Below are 18214 nucleotides of genomic sequence, written 5' to 3' on the forward strand. Positions count from 1 at the left end.
TACCAAGATAGCCTAAAACAATACCAAGGTTATTTTAAGATAACGCGGTAGGGAAAATAGGGTAGTTACCACTGCCACCAGCCAAGTCTTGATGAAAAGGGAGCGAAACATTACTCCAAGAGAAACAGACAAAAAGGGATAAGTATTAACCCTTCCAGTACTCTATGTAAGATAGGTTGCACTGGGTTTGTGGATTTAAAGAAACAAATAAAGTCAATGGCAACTTTACATGTTCTGGGAGACCGTAGTCAGTCCCAGAAAATGGAGTCAGAGTTGGGAAGTCTAAAAGACAACCCTGTGTCACCGCGCTGAAGGTGCTGTGTAACACACAGTAAAAAGATGATGCCTATGGAACAGGTGAAGCTCACAGTCCAAGAACACATCAAAATGTAAAATACACAGAGCAAAACACATGTAAGAGTGGGATAAAGGGTTCACACTCTTACCAGGTGAAAAAAATAAATCCTAGAAATCCAGCAAAGCTGCTGAGGGACTCAGTAGGTAAGGGAAATTAGCCATTCTGGAGAATTCTCCCCAACAAGATGGCATGGAGGCAGCCTGCCAGATGTTGCAGTTGAGTCTTGATACAGCAGACTCTGTGGCGCATGCCATGCATGGCCAATGGAGCAGTCATGAAGAGGCACGCCTGGATACAGACCTCAGGGTTCACTCCAGACATGCAGGCAAAACGCCATTTGTTTTGTAGCAAAGGCTGACTCCGCAGAAGTTCCAGCCTTCCAAAGCCATGGGAAAGTCCCAGGGTGTGATGGTCCAACAGTCTCCAATGTCCACCAATATAGGGAAGGGCTTTCACCCCTCTCCCTCCTATGCCCATCAGATAGCATCCGGTAAACAGCAAGCATCAGCCACACCTTCCCTTAAGGGTAAAATGCCATGGCGCTCAGAGAGGAAACATTTCCACTTCGGCAGTGCCCTCTACAGGCCCTGTGTAAAACCCCTGTGAAGGAGACTGTGATGTCAGATGCTTGGGCCTTACTGCTCCTGCATCAATGTTACTGTCTCCCCTTTGCTCAATGTCCCTCGTAACGATTCTAGCAGCCACTCTTTTCCTTCGGACCCTCTTCTGTTGAAAGACATTAGTCAGCTTCTTGCCAAGGGTGCCATAGAACTGGTGCCATGCTCAAAACAAGGCAGGGGCTAGTTTCCCTTCACTTTCCAGCACAAAAGAGGGATGGGGACCTGCATCCCATCCTGGAATTGAGGCTCCTAAACCTGTACATGCGCAAGTACAAGTTAAAGATGGTCACTCAGGCCAAGGTCCCTAGGCCACTGACCTGCAAGAGTTGTCAAACTCCCCGGATCGTCTGGACACCTTCAATCAATGTCCCGATACACCTCAAGCACAGGAAGTACCTGAGATTCCTTGTGGGGTCCCACTACCAATTCAAGATCCTGTCATTCTGTCTTCCTTCTGCACCCAGGCTCTTCACTATATTGCATGCAGGGGTTGCAGCTCCCCTTAGGAGGGAGGGTGTACAAGTTGTTCCCTACCTGGACGACTGGCTCTATTGCGCTTCCTCCACCAACCAGGAGTCAACACATCTGTACCACATGTGCAGCCTGTAGCACAGTTTGGACTTTGCCCTGAACTTCAAGAAGTACCTTATTTTGCCATCCCAGTCCCTCGGATTTATCGGTGCGGTCCCAGGCACTTGCACTTTTCCTCCTAAGGATCAAGTTGTGACATCTTAAAGATGATTGAAGTCTTCAAATCCCAGGAGATGGTTCCGACCTTAGCCTTCCAGTGCTTACTGGTTCTCAGGACTTCCTCCATTGTTGTAGTCTCAGAGGTTCACTTGTGCATGAGGTCGCTCCAGTGGCTTCTCAGTTGTGAGTTGTCTCAGTTTCAGGGAAGCATGTCAGACCTCTGTGTGTCTCGAGCAAGGTATCTCGCAACCTCATGGGGTGGGCTTTGTGAGACAACTTACTGAAAGGGGAATTGCTTCGACAGACCTGGCCCAAATGACAGCAGTCATGGTCTCTCAGAGAGGCTCAGGAACGCATCAGTTTGAACGGACTGAGAGCAATCAGGTTGTCCCTGGTTGCCTGGTTGCCTTTCTCCCCTCAATGTGAGGCTAATGTGTACTGGATCTGATGGACAACACAATGGCCATGCATACCTCAACAAGAGAGCTGTTGTGGGGTCCTTGCCTGTATACAGAGAAGCAATGTGACTGTGATTCTGGGCTCTGGAGAAGAATTTGTCTGTGACAGCAGCCCATCTAGCGAGGTCAGAGACCATCATAGCAGATGCCTTGAGCAAATACACTTTGGACTCCCATGAGTAGAAATGTGAGTTGTTCTGCTCCTGGGAATTTGATTGGCAGGGAGTTCTAGGGAATGCATTGAAGATGAAGTTGGACTCAAAGCGTCAATACCTGTCATTCTGGTGGTTCTTAGCAGGCTGCACCTGTTTGGGCCCATGTTGATTTTGATTGCTCCAGACTGGGCCGGGAGAATGTGGTACCCAGAGCTTCTAGACATGTCCATTTGCCCTTCTTGACCCCTTTCATCGAGAGTGGACCTGCTCAGCCAGTCAGAAGGGTGAGTCCTCCATCCAAACCTCAGCCGCCTGAACCTTCATGCTTGTCTGCCTAGAGTCTGAAATACAAGGAGTGGACTTTGCCAGATGACGTTATGGATGAACTGTACAAAGGCTGAGGGAACACACAAGTACTGACACCAGAATAAAGTCAAAGGGCTTTATAAACCAAGAGTGGCTGAAAGGATCAAAGTGAAGACCCTCTGCATCATCCACAATGCCTTCTGGGACATGGGACCATGCTATCTCCAACATTCCCTCACTAAATTCTCCCCTACTAGACTCTTACACTCCTCTAAACTCCAACTCTTTAACTGTCAAACTGACCAAGCAAAGAGTGGGGGCCGGTCTCTCTCCTTAGCTGGCACCTCCCTTTGGAACAGCCTCCCTGCCCCTCTCAGACTTGAGCCGGACCTCCTCAAGTTTCGGAAACTGATGAAAACTCTGCTGTTCCCTTCCCTGCTAATGTTCCCACTGCTGCTGTGACTGGTGGCCTGATCCTCATGATTCTCACAGGATTCCAGGCTTGAGAGTCGCCTGCACTAGTACTTAGCCTGAGGTTCTTCTCCTTAGCTTGATATGATATGATATGATATAGCATTTATGACGCGCCTATACACAAGTGTTTCATGGCGCGACGAGGCAAGGGAGGGGGAACAGAGGGAAAACCGAAACAACGATCCTACTAAGCCAGGTGTCATTCAGATCGCGCAAGTGCATGGGGAGGGGGAAATGGAAAAGTGCGAGGGGAAGGGAGAGGGGAAAGTGCAGTACATGGGATAGTAGAATAAATAAGATAAATAAAAACGGCCACTGGTGGCAAGTGCAAGGTAAGTGCAGACATAAGTGCCGGTAGGTGGACTGTAGGGATACAGAAAACAGTCCACAGTTGCAGAGGTTGCCAGGGAGGCAGTGGAGGTGAGTGGGCAACTGGCGTGGCACGGGCCCGAGAATCAGAAAGGGTAACCAAGTAACCAGTGACGTTTCTGCCAGGAATTTAGCAAGGGAGAGGGGGAGAGAAAGCAGAGGCAAAGAGAAAGGTTTTGAGGTGCTTCCGGTACCGGAGATGGTTCTCCTCAAGTTTCAGGGAGGCAGGAAGGCTGTTCCAGAGGGAGGCCCCTGCCGAAGCGAGAGATCTACCACCAACTCGTTGCTTGGAGAAGCGACTAACCCTGAGGGAGTTGGATGCGGATGAGCGAAGAGCTCAAGAAGGAAGATATTTAGGAAGAGATAGTTAAAGGTATTGTGGGCCCAGGCCCCAGAAGGCCTTGTGGACAATGCAGAGGGATTTGAACTTAATCCTCGTAGCCATTGGGAGCCATTGAAGAGATTTCAGTACTGGAGAGATACGATCCCAAGGCTTGAGGCCAAGGACAGGGCTTGCAGTCCTGTTCTGGATCAGTTGCAGAGGGAGGAGAGTAGAGGTAGGCAGATTTAGATAGAGGCTGTTGCAACAGTCCAGCTTAGAGAGAACCAGGGCTCTGGAGACAGTGAGCTACTGGGGGAAGGAGAGGAAAGGAAGTATATCTCTGAGGAGGTGCAGCTGGTAGTGTGACTTCTTAGAGATGTCGGAGATGTGCGGAGAGAAGGAGAGTGTGGAGTCGAAGATGACTCTGAGGTTTTTTGCTTTACAGGTGGGAGCAGGAAGAGGGCCAAGAGAGGCCGGCCAGAGAGCTGCAGGGAAGGAGGGAGCGGGTGTGCCGATGAGTAGAATCTCTGTCTTACTGGCATTAAGACAGAGGTCGTTGGCGGCGCACCACTCATGGATGGCAGACAGACAATCAGAGATGAGGGAAGGAGAGGAGGAGGCTGAGGATAGCCTGAAAATGAGCTGAGTATCATCCGCATAGCAATGAAAGTTGGGGCAGAGAGCGGCGATGCAGTGCGCAAGGAGCGCCAGGTATTGGTTGAAAAGCCACAGAGAGAGGTTAGACCCCTGGGGGACACCACAGGTAGAGATAAAGATATTGGAGAGGAAGGTCGAAGAGGAAAGATGTCAGCCACGCCAGAGCCTGACCAGTGATACCCGGGTTATCATGGAGACGGTTGAGCAGGATGGCATGGTTGACAGTGTCGAAGGCAGAAGAGAGATCAAGCAAGATGAGGACGCAAGGGGTGTTGGAGTCAGGGTTGGAGAGCAAGTCTTCACGGATGTTCAGGAGAGCAGTTTCCGTGGTTCTGGCAGCTCTGAAGCCAGACTGATGGTCATGCAGACAACCAACAGATTCAGTGTGGAGATTAAGCTGGGAGATGGCCAGTGTCTCTAGGTGCTTGCCCAGAAAGGGACGGATGGAGATTGGGCAATAGTTAGCTGGGCAGGAGGGGTCGGCCGAGGGTTTCTTAAGAAGAGGGTGCACAAGGGAGTGCTTCAGGGGGATGGGAAGACTCCAGTGGTGAAGGAGTGATTGCAGAAGTCAGCAAGGGCAGGAGCCAGTGAGTTGATGTGGTCCTTGATAGTTTTGAAGGAGCAGGGGTGAACCTGCTTCGACAAGATTTTCATAGATCGGACTTGTCTAGAAACCACATCTGCAGAAAAAAGCGGAAAGGCAGAGAAGGAGGGATGGGGGTGGCTGCAGAAGGGCCAGTGGGAGAGCAGGGAATAGAGTGAGGGAGGCGATAGGAGGAGAGTGAGGACAGGATGTCCTGAGTTTTAGAAGTGAAGTGAGAAGCCAGTGCCGTGCAGAGGGCCTGGGAAGGGACAGGAGAGGTAGAGACTGCAGCAGGATTGGCCAGTTCCTTGCAGATTTTAAAGAGTTCAGCCGAGTTGTTAGATGCCGCAGAGACACAGGCTTGGATATGAGCCCTCTTCTTGGTGAGGACGGAGAGCCGGTATTGCCTTTGCAGCAGGCGGCAGGCCAGTTTGTCAGAGGATGAACATGAGGCAAGCTATTTCCTCTCGGCCACCCTGCACTTGCATTTTAGGGTGACGAGGTCGGAGTCATACCAGGAGTTACACTTGGCTTTGGGCTTCAGCCGGATTCTCATGACAGGGGCAAGGATATCAAGAGTATCAGATATAGAAGAGTGGAGCGTGAAGAAGGCTGTGTCAGGGTGAGAGTCATCTACCGTTAGCACTTCGCTCCCGGGCCTTCCACCAGCACTTGCCCACTCAACTATCCCCCCTCCCTCCCTATCTCATGCTCTTCTCCTCACTGCACTTGCACGTCTGAATGCCACAAGGCCTAGTAGGACCATGAAAAAATTGCAGCAAATTGGGAAATGCCAGAGTCTAAACTGGCAGTAAACAAAAACTTGACAACAAATAAATGCCCATCTAGTAGTGACCCCAACTACTTATCAAAACACCCTACTCCAGAGACTCTGGTACAGGCAGCTACCGCAACTTCAAAGTAGGCAGCTTATCCAACTATCCCTCCAGAGGTGACAAGAGAGTAGACGCATGGGCAAGGAAGGTACTTTCTGCAGGGAGCATGGCTCTTAAATCAGCCACCTCTACATGTGCCCTATCGAAATTCTCAGTCATTCTATGGGACTGTATTTCCATGCGGCAGAGCACATTTCCGATGGGGAGGAAAGAGACAGGTTCTTGTTATTGTTAGAGACGGCGAAGAAGCCATGTGCGAGTCTCTTCAGTCAGGTCTGTATTCTTCTGACAGCATTAGCAGAGCCATGGCAACTAGCACCGTAATACGCAGATTTGCGTGGTTGAGGAAGTCAGGATTTGTGCTGGATGTGCAGTCCAGACTCCTTAACATGCCATTTGACAGTTCTCACCTTTTTGGCAACAAGGCTAACGAAAGCCTTGAGAAGTTGCAGACCTTGAAGGCGGCAGCCAAATCCTTGGGTACTGCTATTAGGCAGCCTCAGCCCTTTCGCCCCATTGGACAGCCTTGAAGGGGTAGATCTTTTCACTACTACTCCTCAGTTGGAAGAGTGAGAAGAATGGCTGGTCAACGAGGCCAAAGAAGATTCCCTTGTGGTGGACGAGGGATAGGTGCAAACACCGCTCAAGCAGAGGCATCCCTACCAACAGCCACTGCATCAGCTGCATCAAAACCTCTCTGAGGTCTTGAGTCACCAAACACCAGTGGGAGGCAGACTGTCTCAGCATCTGAAAGAATGGCGAGTCATTGCTTCGGATGCTTGGGCATTGGAAACCATAGCCCAAGGTTACTGCCTCCCCTTCATTCAGAGACCTCAGAACCATCCGCCGGGGAGCCACTCTTTGAGAGTTTCAGATCCGCACCTTGTGCAGGAAATTTTGACCCTGCTAGATGAAGGCGCTATAGAACCAGTACATGTAACGGAGAGGAACAAGGGATGTACTCTCCATATTTCCTAATACCCAAGAAAGACAGAGGACTGAGACCCAACTTGGACTTGAGAAACTTGAACAAGTTCCTCAGGAAAGAAAAACTCAAGATGGTCACACTCTCTCAGATCCTTCAGGCCCTCCAACTCCAGGATTGGATGGTGTCAGTGGACCTTCAGGATGCTTACTTTCATGTGCCAAACCATCTCAAGCACAGAAAGTACCTGAGGTTCGCCGTTGGCAGTTCTCATTATCAGTTTTGAGTTCTGCCTTTTGGGCTGACCTCCGCCCCAAGGGTTTTCACCAAGCTGATGGCGGTGGTGGCAGCGAGTCTCAGGAGAGGGGGGATTCAAGTTTACCCCTATCTGGACGATTGGCTAATCAGGGCGCGTTCTCCCGAACAAGTTCTGGATCATCTCAACGTCACCTGCCACTCTCTTCACAGACTGGGCTTCTCCCTCAATTACAAGAAGTCCCATATGACGCTTTCTCAAAAGCTCCAGTTCATCTGGGCTGTACTGGATACATCCTTGGGGAAGAGCGTGTCACCCGAGGTGAGGGCTCAAGACATTCTGCAGATGGTCTCCAAATTTCAGACTGCCCAGCGTCTCCCGGCCTTCAATTTTTTGAGGTTGCTCGGCCGCATGGCATCCTGCATTTTTCTGGTGCCAGAGGCTCGCCTGAGAATGAGATCCGGTCAGTGGACACTCATAACACAATGGTCACAATTCTCAGGCAACATGTCAGACCTACTCCAGGTTCCAAGCAAGGTTGCACAGGATCTCCTCTGGTGGGCCTCCGAGGACAATATTCTGAAGGGAGAACCTTTTTGGCATCATGAATGGAGAAAACAGTAGTGATGGACGCCTCACTCATGGGTTGGGGAGCCCACGCCAACGATCTGACAATCAGCAGTCATTGGTCTCCATCGGAGTCCAAACTACACATCAGTCTTTCTTTTAGAGCTGAAAGCAATCAGACTTGCGCTGAAGGCTTTTCTGCCCTCTGTACGGGAAAGAATCTCCTGATAATGACAGCCAACACAGTGGCCATGTACTACCTCAACAAGAGAGGAGGTGTAGGGTCACTACCACTGTGCAGAGTCAATGCATCTCTGGTACTGGGCAATTCAAAAATGAATCTCCCTATCGGCAGTTCAGCGATCCGGAGAGGAGAACACTGCGGCGGATGCTCTGAGCAGGCAGCGCACAGTCTCCCACGAGTGGGAACTAGCTCAGGAAGTCCTTCAAGAGATCTTCACCATTTGGGGAACCCTGCAAGAGGATCTGTACGCGACCATTGTCAACCGGAAGTGCGAACTATACTGCTCCAAGGAATTTCCCCCAAGAGGAGCTCTAAGAGACATTTTTGTGGTGGACTGGGAATTTCCACTCATGTATGCGTTTCCTCCAGTCCCCGTCATTCCTCATGTGATCAGGAAATTGAGAAAGTTCGGGAAACACATGATCTTAATTGCCCCGGATTGGGCCAGGATGACGTGGTACCCGGACCTCTGTACATGTCCATCTCCCCTCCAATACGTCTTCCACAAGGAGCGGACCGTCTCTCGCGAGAGGTGGGTCGGTTTCTCCATCCAGAGGTCAAGTCACTCAGCCTTTGCGCGTGGTTTCTGAGAGGCTGAGATATACGGATTGGGCTCCTTCCGGATGATGTAATGGAGAATTTGCTTTCGGCTAGAAGGCCAGCAACAAAGTCCTTGTACCGTTGCCTTTGGAACAAATTCTGCAGCTGGTGCAAGGATAAGAATGTAGACCTTCTACTATGCAAAACACCAGAAGTGTTATCTTTTCTACTATAGTTAGCCAATGTGGTGCTTCAGGTTGGTACAATTAAGGGCTAGTTGGCAGCGCTATCCATCTTTAAGCGCTCATCAGAGGAATCTTCATACTTCAAGATCCCACTGGTAACATAATTTCTGAAGGGACTCACCAATGTGTTTCCCCCATCTCCTTTCCAGGTTCCAGTTTGGGACCTTAATCTGGTATTAAAATTCCTTATGTGTGCACCCTTTGACCCTCTACATTCATGTCCATTAAGGTTGCTAACATTTAAAACCATTCTCTTGGTTACATTAACTTCAGCCCGTAGAGTGAGTGAATTGCAGGCACTATCATCCAAGCCATCCTTTACTATTTTCCACAAGGATAAGATTGTTCTAAGGGTTAAGCCTTCATTTTTACCAAAAATCATTTTGGATTTTAATGTAGGACCGAATATTGTTTTTCCGACTTTCTATGCTTCACATCATCCTGGCTTGAGGAGGAGAGGTTACACAGATTGGATCCACGTAGAGCTCTAAGCTTCTACATATCTAGATTATCCAAACTTTGTATTGATCATCAGCTTTTTATAGGCTATACAGGTCACAAACTGGGTCAGGCTGGGACAAAGCAGACCTTATCCAGATGGATCATTGTGGCAATTTCAGAATGCTACAGGCTGGCAGGCAAGGATCCTCCAGAAGGCTTAAGGGCCCATTCCACCCGGGGCATAGCTACCTCTATGGCTTTGCAAAGGGGTGTCCCAATCAAAAACCTTTGTGATGCAGCTATGTGGCCTACTATACACACGTTAATGAAGCATTGCTGCCTTGAATCTTCTCTCGGTCAGGATGGAGGTTTTGGAAAGGCTGTCCTCTGTTCGGTTCATGGAAACCATTGACATTTAAATTGACCAAAAAAAACACTGCTTTGGGAGTCTATCAAAGATGAGGAATACGTGGGAGTACACAATCCATTTGAAGAACAAGTTACTTACCCCTGGTAACGTTCAGTACACGCACAGCGCCCTCTGCCGAAATCTTTTTCCGAAGCAGGTGAAGCTGGATAGTGTATATCAAAGATGAGGAATACGTGGGAGGAACATCCAGTCGAAAGAACGTTACCAGGGGTAAGTAACTTGTTCTTCTCATGCATTGACTAGTTTAACTAACAAGGATGTGTCGAGACCATATAGTCCTTGAGAGGCTGTCAAAGAGTTCCCAGCAAGTTTTTTCTTGGGTCAACAAGGATGTCTTCATGGTATTAGCGGCTTTAGTGACATTCCAGAAAAGCACACCAGTTGAACACACTAAACTGAATAAACGGTCATCAACCAAAAGCAACTAGGGATATATGTGACCAGATGAGAACGAGATGTTGAAATGGGAACATAAAGGATAAGCATTTGTCTCTGAAATGTTGAGCATGCATGCAGTATCGAGGAGGTGCTCTCAACGTGGGTGTCCTCTCAATAATTGCCATTATTTTATATAATTATCATAATGAATTCAGATTTGGAAGGGCAACAACGTTAGCGTTTAAAAAACTGTCCCACCACCCCTCCACCGAAACGTGCAAAGATACAGAGGACGTGTTGCATCTCCAGTGTCACGTTCACCCACCTAGCGTTTAATCTTAATTGGTGAGAGACAAAATACCACTTTTCTTCTAAGCTGAGATCAGACACACAGAGGAGGACATTGATCCACCAAGTGTGCCTTCGTGACTTTTGACCAAGATCCCCCTAGCGATGATCTAAGAGCAGAAATCCTTGTATCATTAGATGTACTCGGGACATTTGATCATCCCCTTCATCCCCACTGCACCCCTTGTTCACCACTTTGTAATGCACAGCTGCAAATAAACACAGTTTATGATATGGAATCCTGTTCATACCTGGAACCAATTCGAAGATGTAAAAGCTTTACAAAACATGTGATGGAACATGGGCCCCAAACACTTACATTTTTGCCTGAAACCTGGATTTACAGGCGTTGTATCTCTGGACTTGGGACTGGTTAATGCCGTAGATGCCAGTCCAGACAAAGGTCCCACCTATTAGGATGGTCCAGAAGGAGTGCCTTTGCAAAGGATTTGGGTTAAAACTAGAAAGAGAAAAAAAAGGCAGGAATTACAGAGGAGCTTTACTGAAAGCCAGACATTGAATAACTAAACGGAAGAGCAATGTAAGCGCTCACATTGGCATTGACCCTTGTGATAAGATCCAGTATGAGACATTGGGCCTCATTACGGGTCGGGCGTTCCGGAAATAACAGTGGCGGTAAACCCGCCGCCACCGTTATTTCCATACCGGGTGATCTCGAGTCCTGCAGGCGGGAGGTGATGTTCCCGCCAGGCCTGACCTGGTGGGTTTAACACCACCCCCCAGCAGGCGGACGTGGAAACACCAGCACCATCACGAGATGGTGCCGGTATTTCCACTTCCTCATTCCCGTTGAGTCCTTTCGGACGAGAATGGGGATTTACCGAATTCTGCCTCCAGAATTCCTGGGACACCAGGGTCGTAATGCCCTGGTAATTCCGTGAGTCACGGAGGCGGAATGGTAATAAGAGTCCGGCGGTAACCGAACCAGAAAAACCGTCTGGTTTCTGCCGCACTCGTAATGAGGCCCATTGAATTTATTTAAAGATGAACTTTGATGTGATTGGATTATATTGACAACACATGACACACCCATTTTTTCTGCCAACTAAATGCATAAAAGGGCTGTGGCGGGTATCTACAGCATAAAAGCTGTGTGTAAGTAATTTACGCTGTAGATTACTGCCACAGCCCATTTTCATGGATTTTTATGGCGGAGAGGAGGAGCAGAACGTGACTTACATTTCCACTGCCTCCTTCTTCTCCGCCATACAAATACTCCAGCATTTGGGCCGGCATGCATTTTCATTCCGGTGCAAATGCTGGGGATCCGTATGGAGTCTGCAGGCTTTTTGCACAAGCAAAAAGAAAGCAGACTCAATGGGGATCAATTGTAATAGCCACCTGCCATGCGTACATAGCAGGCAGTGTTTACTCAATTTGCACGGTGGAGTGCAGATGGGGAAGGCAGAAGGCAGCATACAGCCCCCCCCCCCCCTTTTGCACTCCGTCGTACAAGTTACAAACGTTTGGCAACGGGGACCCGTTTGCATTCAAATGTAAACATAACGGGTCCCCGCCATCAAATTACATGGAACTTGAATATGAGCGCCATTCAAGATCTCATTATTGAAAATAATTGTCTTTTTCATTGATGCACAAGGGTTTTAAAATTACAATATAGGTGTAATGAATTAATCTTTTAATAGAGCAGGTATCACAGATGGCACAAGAATCACACCCAGTCTGCAGGGCAGTTCAAGGGTTTTATTCGATGTTCTTGTGGGCCCCAAGCCAGTCCTCCTCTGTCATCTTGTTTCAATCCTCCACCTCGATTCCTGGCACCCCTGACCCCAGTTTAGTAGATACAGACCATTGACTCCTGTCTATTTCCATCTTCTGCTAGTGGTGAGGACCTCAGGGCAGAATGTGTTATCTCGATAAACTCCCTCTAACTTTCCCTACAGTATCCAGTGAGGAGTCTTCTGCTGGAATTTTGGGAATGTGCCTAAGAAATAGCCTGTTTGAGTCATGCTGTGTCTTACATGCTCACTCCACCTCTCCTTTTCCTACTCTTTTCTCTTATTGACACCATCTCACTCCTCTCACCATTCTCCTGTCCCTTCAATGTTCTCACTCCTCCTAGTTCTTGGCCCCTCCCTTTGATAATAGTCTTCCCAGCACTACTCTACCGCAACCTTCTTCAGGTTCTTACCTCTCTCCTGCACATCACCACTTGCTCGTCCACACCACTACTCCCTCCTCCACAGTACTACTCATTAACGCTCCTTTCACTCCGTATAATGCGCTTCTCAAGCACTCCTTACACTAATCTTTCTCTCCATACTTGCTACACAAACATGTACACTCACACAGCAGTACCACTTGCACTCTCCAGCTAATATCTCACCTACATTGCCTCCATAACCTGAAAACCAATACCCAAAATATGTTCTACCTATATGGAGTAGATGTTAATGATAGCACTTTGAAACCTGCATGCAACCTGTGTCTATGTTTAAGCGTGCTGCTGATCCCACAACTCCAGGATCAATGGAAGTATGTTTCTCATTACAGCAAAGAACCTTTAAGGGAGGAATATCACAGATTTGCCATACCTGCCTGTCCCCTCCACTTTGAATCTGATGTCAGAAGGAAAACACCACTTGTCTCAAGAACAGACATTGAAACCCTTAAAGCAGGCTTGCTTTTGTCCAGCCACCTATGGGCTTTTGCCTGTGAAAGAAGGGGTATTCACTCCTTCCTTGATTACCTTTGGCTCTTCAAGAAATAAGGAAGAATTCATTTGTTCCACTTTTGAGAGAGTTGACCTTTCAAAATCCCTCAGCTATTAAGGTGAAGGAGGATGCTTCGAAAGCAGTGGCAACCTCTGCTCGCTACCCACTCCCTGGGCAGATTGGAGGTGACTCTTGCTTAGAACCAGGACCTGCCACTCTGTACCAAACCTCCCTAGGCTGGGAGAGCGAAACCTGGTGAAACCTGAGAGGAGTCACCCTGTCCTAGAGACCCTGCAGTGGGCCTCGGTCACAACGCATATGAACTATGTTCATTGCACTCAGACCAGAGGGACTTGCTGTGACTGCTTTTGGCACTCCTTTGAACTACTGCTACATCGCACCAGTCAATCCGGCTCGCCGCTGCTTTGAGCCAAGTGGAGCTTGAGCAACCTGCTTGTTGCTTCAGATCAACCCAAACCGCTGCCTCTACGTCTGCGTCAGATCACTAAAGCCACTTCATTGAAACAGCGTTTCGAACCACTGGAGCATCGCGACACACGCCAACCCAAACTAGCCATTGCTGACGTCTCGAACCGTCTTGACTCATGATCTGACCCAGGTGAGTAATCTGAACCGCATGGCCCAAACGATCGACTCAAGCTGCACCTCGCTCCCCATTCTAACCGACTAGATGCCTGCTTACTGCTTAATCCAGCACAACTCACCACACCCAGAACCTGGACCGACCCAGAATACAGCACTTCTCGAAGCCCGGTACAATGCAGCCGAACAGTTTAAGAACAGCAAAAACTACTATTGACCCATACCTACCCCTGATCCATCTTTGCGCCCTAGATACTGGTTAGGACACTTTTGCAACATTTTTCACTGAAAGGCATATCTTTTAAATGTATTGTGGTTGCGTATTTCCTTTCCACTAGTGTTTCATTAGCCAGGGGGCTGTATCTTTCTATCTTTTGTATATTCTCTCTTCTCGCTACAGGCTTGGGTTTTTATATAGTGTTTTTAATAGTTATTTGTTGATTTGTGTTTAATTAAAGTGTATAAATGTTTATAAAACCTTGATTGGACATGCATTTATTTTGGACTGTTGCACTTTGCTGTTTGGGTTGCTACTGGATCACAGTCACACCCCTTCTGAGAGTATAGCATTCCCTCGGCTCATGTTACCACTAAAGGCAAAGGAGGTTGTTCTCTTTACTGTGCCTGTTTTACCTTTATGATTGATATCACTGTTGGTTTGTAAAAGTGTGTAATTTCGTCACAATATTCCTCTCCCTCTGCCAGGATTGGATGTCGCTCCCCGGCCAATCAGGACTAATCTTCCCCACCTGAGATGTCTGTGTGTGTTTGAAGTGAAAGGTTGCAAGTAGTGGGCTAAGCCCCTGCTACTGTTTCCATGATGGTCTGGCGCATAAGGGAGATGACGGCTGGGAAGACAATTGTTTGTGCTTGTGTCCCATGACCCTGTTCCGTGACTCCCCAAGATACCTTCTCTGTGGGATGGTGGGTACTTCTCCACTTTTTCCCCCTGGTTTTGGTTGTTGTGGGCGCTTGCCAGTGTCGCTCAACGGCTCAGCGAGTTCCTCTTGTCTGTTGGGTATGGAGATGGCCTCTCTATGAGGCTTTCTTTCTCCCCGTCATGGATTACAGCAGCTTCAGAGACATGTCCGAGTCAATGTTGCTGCTTCCCTTTTAACTGGTGCTCCCTGTAGTCTATGGTTCATTTGGTTATTTTCTCTGGGTTTATGTACCGATGATGTTTCTTACTTGTCTCTAAATGCAATAGAAAGACAATGGCAAGTATCTGATATTAGAGGCAAGGTTTGAGTTGTCTGCACAAAAATATGGTGGCTCAAGGGGGTGAACAGGAATTGGGGCTTACTTAACAGATCCTGTTCTAAGGGTGAGAGCTGTCTCTGGATTCTCCCCTGTACCTCCAACCTGCTGTGGAGAGGGGCACTTATTCCTCCTTGACAAGACCAGGGTATTGGCCTTGTCACACAGGACAGGCAGGGGGTTGACGGGGACGATGAGTGATTGAATATAAATAGCTTGATTGCTTGATAGCTTGATTGCATTGAAACTTTGTCGCAGTTTTTATAAGAGGTGATGTACACTTTAAACATAAATTAAAGACAACTGTACTCTAAACATAAGCAAAGAACTACACTCAGAATAAGAAAACATACTAACTGAACATAAGTTAAAAAAAACTACATTCTGAACGCAAATAAACTACACTCTGAACACAAAGAAAAATAAGCTACACCCTGAACATGAACAAAATCAAATCATAAAATATGTCAACATGTCAAATATTCAAAGACATAACTGCCAGTAAAATTACTGGTAATCCAGTGAACAGCAATTTTACCGGACTGGCAAACTACAAGTTTTCCGGTGGTGGTTCACTGATGTACCTCCAGCTAAGAGTACCCCACTGGCAGACAACAGCCAGTATTTCCGGCACTGGTGTTACCAGTCCTGGAAATATCAGCAATCCCCTCCATGGAGTCTCATGGGACACCATGGAATGGGGATTTACCGCCCTTTCCACCACCTGTAATATCCCAGTAACTCCGGAATATCAGGCGACAGAAACGGTATGGTCAGTTTGCTGGTACCCCACCAAAATTACCGGCAGGATACCGGCAAACTCGTAATGACCCCCATATTCTAATAGGAAAAATGTTTCTAAAATTATGTAGGTAGAGAATTCCCATATACAGCTGGCCGATAGCCTGGTCACCTGGTACTTTTGTAGCAATGAGCGATGGCTGTACCATATTAAGCGACCCTGTTGCTACGCTGTGTTGCTCTTGTTTTCTTCTGGGCCCCTTCACTTATTTCACTGTTCCTGTTTCTGTTTTGCTTTCCTGACTATTGTTACGTGTACTGCCTATCTCCATCTGTTTTCTCACTCTTCTCCATAGGTTCCCTTTGATCACTTCTCATTTATCTAATCCTAGCACTGCCTGGTTGTTCCCTGTTCTGTCCTTTTCTTTCAGGTTCCCTCATTCTTGCCATATACAGTATTGCCATATACAGTTTTGCCATATACAGTATTGCAATATACAGTACTGCCATATAAAATATCTAGTCGTAACTTGGCCTGGTTGTTCCCAGTTCTGTCCTTTTCTTTCAGGTTCCCTCGTTCTTGCCATATGAATTATTGGCATATATTCAGTTTTGCCATATACCATATTGCCATACACAGTTCTTGCCATATATAGTATTGCCATATACAATATCTAGTCCTGGCTCTGCCTTGTTGTTCCCCGTTGTGTCCTTTTCTTTCAGGTCCCCTCGTTCTTGCCAATGTATGGAAGGAAAGGTCTTCATGACCCTCCTCCCCTCCATTCTCACCCACGTGTGGACTATGATTCGTCCAGCAGCCATCCTTGCGCCTGTGGCCAGGGATGCAGGATGGCTTCGGGTCGACCCATATGGCTGCAGCACTCAGCCCAAAGAACGATATCAAACCTCAGTTTGTGCCACACTTAGACTCCAATTTGTATATGACAACTTAGGCCTCATTAACACGAGCGACCTGCAGGGCTGCAGCTCTCCCCTCCAGATCGCGCACAGAGGCGCAGATCTCTCCTCGCCCTCCTTCTCTCGGCATCCCTGCAGCCGGCCTGTTCCCACGGAAGACTAGGCGCGAACAAGTTAAATGACAAACACTGTATCTTTCGCCTTCCGCTGTCCATCATTGACCTGCAAATGACCGGGCCGAAGCTGGGGTTTGAGAAAAACAAGCTATCTCGGTAAACTTGTCCCGACCCCTTGCAGACCCTACATTAATGACATTTGCTGTGGAAAACCCCCCAACCCTGCTCCCCGTTTGAAGTACCAGATGGATATGCCAAGCCTGTGTGCTATTCTGTTTTACCCATGCAGCTAATCCTTCTGGAAAGATTATAAATCCATCTATTCACTGTGGGTATGCGTCAAGAGATTGATTTTATATAATGAAATAAGGCAACCCTCGGCCAACTCCAACTGCATACAAGGTTTTAAATTGGATGTCTGGGTCTCTCGCTGTTGGCCACGTATTATGTCTTAGGTACAAACTACACGATGCAATGTATGACAGCAATATACATGTAGATAATCATTTCCCAATATTATGTACGATCCCTAACATATCCAATCAGTATTACAATATATTGTTATGAAGTGTGACATATGTACATGGTGTTCTATGTATAATTTTGTGTCACCTCAGAGCACTGAACCTTGTACCCTAAATTGTGAGCACAACTTTGTACACTATTTAATGAACTCATATACACACTACCTATTTCTAGCTCTTTTGTATGATCCATCTATACACCCCGCAACATGTACGAGATACGGCCCAACAACCCACAGGGTCTTCTCTCCCCTCTCCTGCAGCGCCACGCACTCAGCCCCCATCTTCCTCCCTCCTCAGGCCAGGCTGCCATATAAAGGCTTTTGTTTCACTATTGATGTGATCTACAAATGTAACCCCTCACCCTTCCCCTGAGCCTGCTCCCACAAGTCCCCAGACTCATGTTAAAGAAATTTGAGCAACAAGCCTCACTCATCCCACCGCCTTGTGATGTATTAGCTATGTGCCCTCTGACCAGGTACTATCCCAGCTCACCCCCACCCCGACTGACCATGGTGACCATATATCTACTCTTGTACTAACATGCTATAAAGATGTCCTCCACTAAGATCTAACGTAGAAGAGTGATGGAGGTATCCCTGAAATGTGCCCCCTGGTAAGCCACCTGAACCCGTGAAGCGGTCCAGTCATTGTATAGTATTGTATGATGATGAAACACACACACCTTGAGTTATGTGCCATTTCCTTTGTGATGTTAGAATAACGACTTGTAGGATTTACAGGGCATTATGAAGCAGAAGTTAACACTGAATGTGTATGTGTGGCCACAAGGGCAAATGTTAGTGCAGCCGAGATGCCAGCTGACCTCCAAGCATCACCACGACGCCAGGCGGAGCCTCACCAATCCTGAAGCTTCGACCCTACACATCCTATAGTGCCTGTCCCCTTTGCCCAATCTCATCGACTCATGTAATACCTAGCTCCCATGTCATAGGTGACGTGGTTTTGTAACAACATGTGAATGTTTTCTGATGTTTGGCAGAGCACTCTCGGAGTTTGCAGAGTTCTCTGCTTGCCCTATTTTGGTTTAGATAAACATTTACCTTTTGACTTCACCCGCACTTGGTCTTGGTCTC

At 47.7% G+C, this 18214-nt stretch overlaps 1 protein-coding gene across 1 annotated transcript in view; it reads right to left on the reverse strand.

The window, feature by feature from the left end:
- The window catches only part of LOC138514393 (sodium-coupled monocarboxylate transporter 1-like), an 892200-nt gene that overhangs the window by 459864 nt on the left and 414122 nt on the right, over positions 1-18214 (reverse strand). The window contains exon 6 of the mRNA XM_069629875.1: positions 10582-10722. Coding sequence (XP_069485976.1) covers positions 10582-10722 — 141 coding nt within the window. The remainder of the gene's footprint in view (positions 1-10581; positions 10723-18214) is intronic.

The sequence above is a fragment of the Ambystoma mexicanum genome, chromosome 12 (genome assembly GCF_040938575.1).
Source record: "Ambystoma mexicanum isolate Mex_15411 chromosome 12, UKY_AmexF1_1, whole genome shotgun sequence".
NCBI lineage: Eukaryota > Metazoa > Chordata > Amphibia > Caudata > Ambystomatidae > Ambystoma > Ambystoma mexicanum.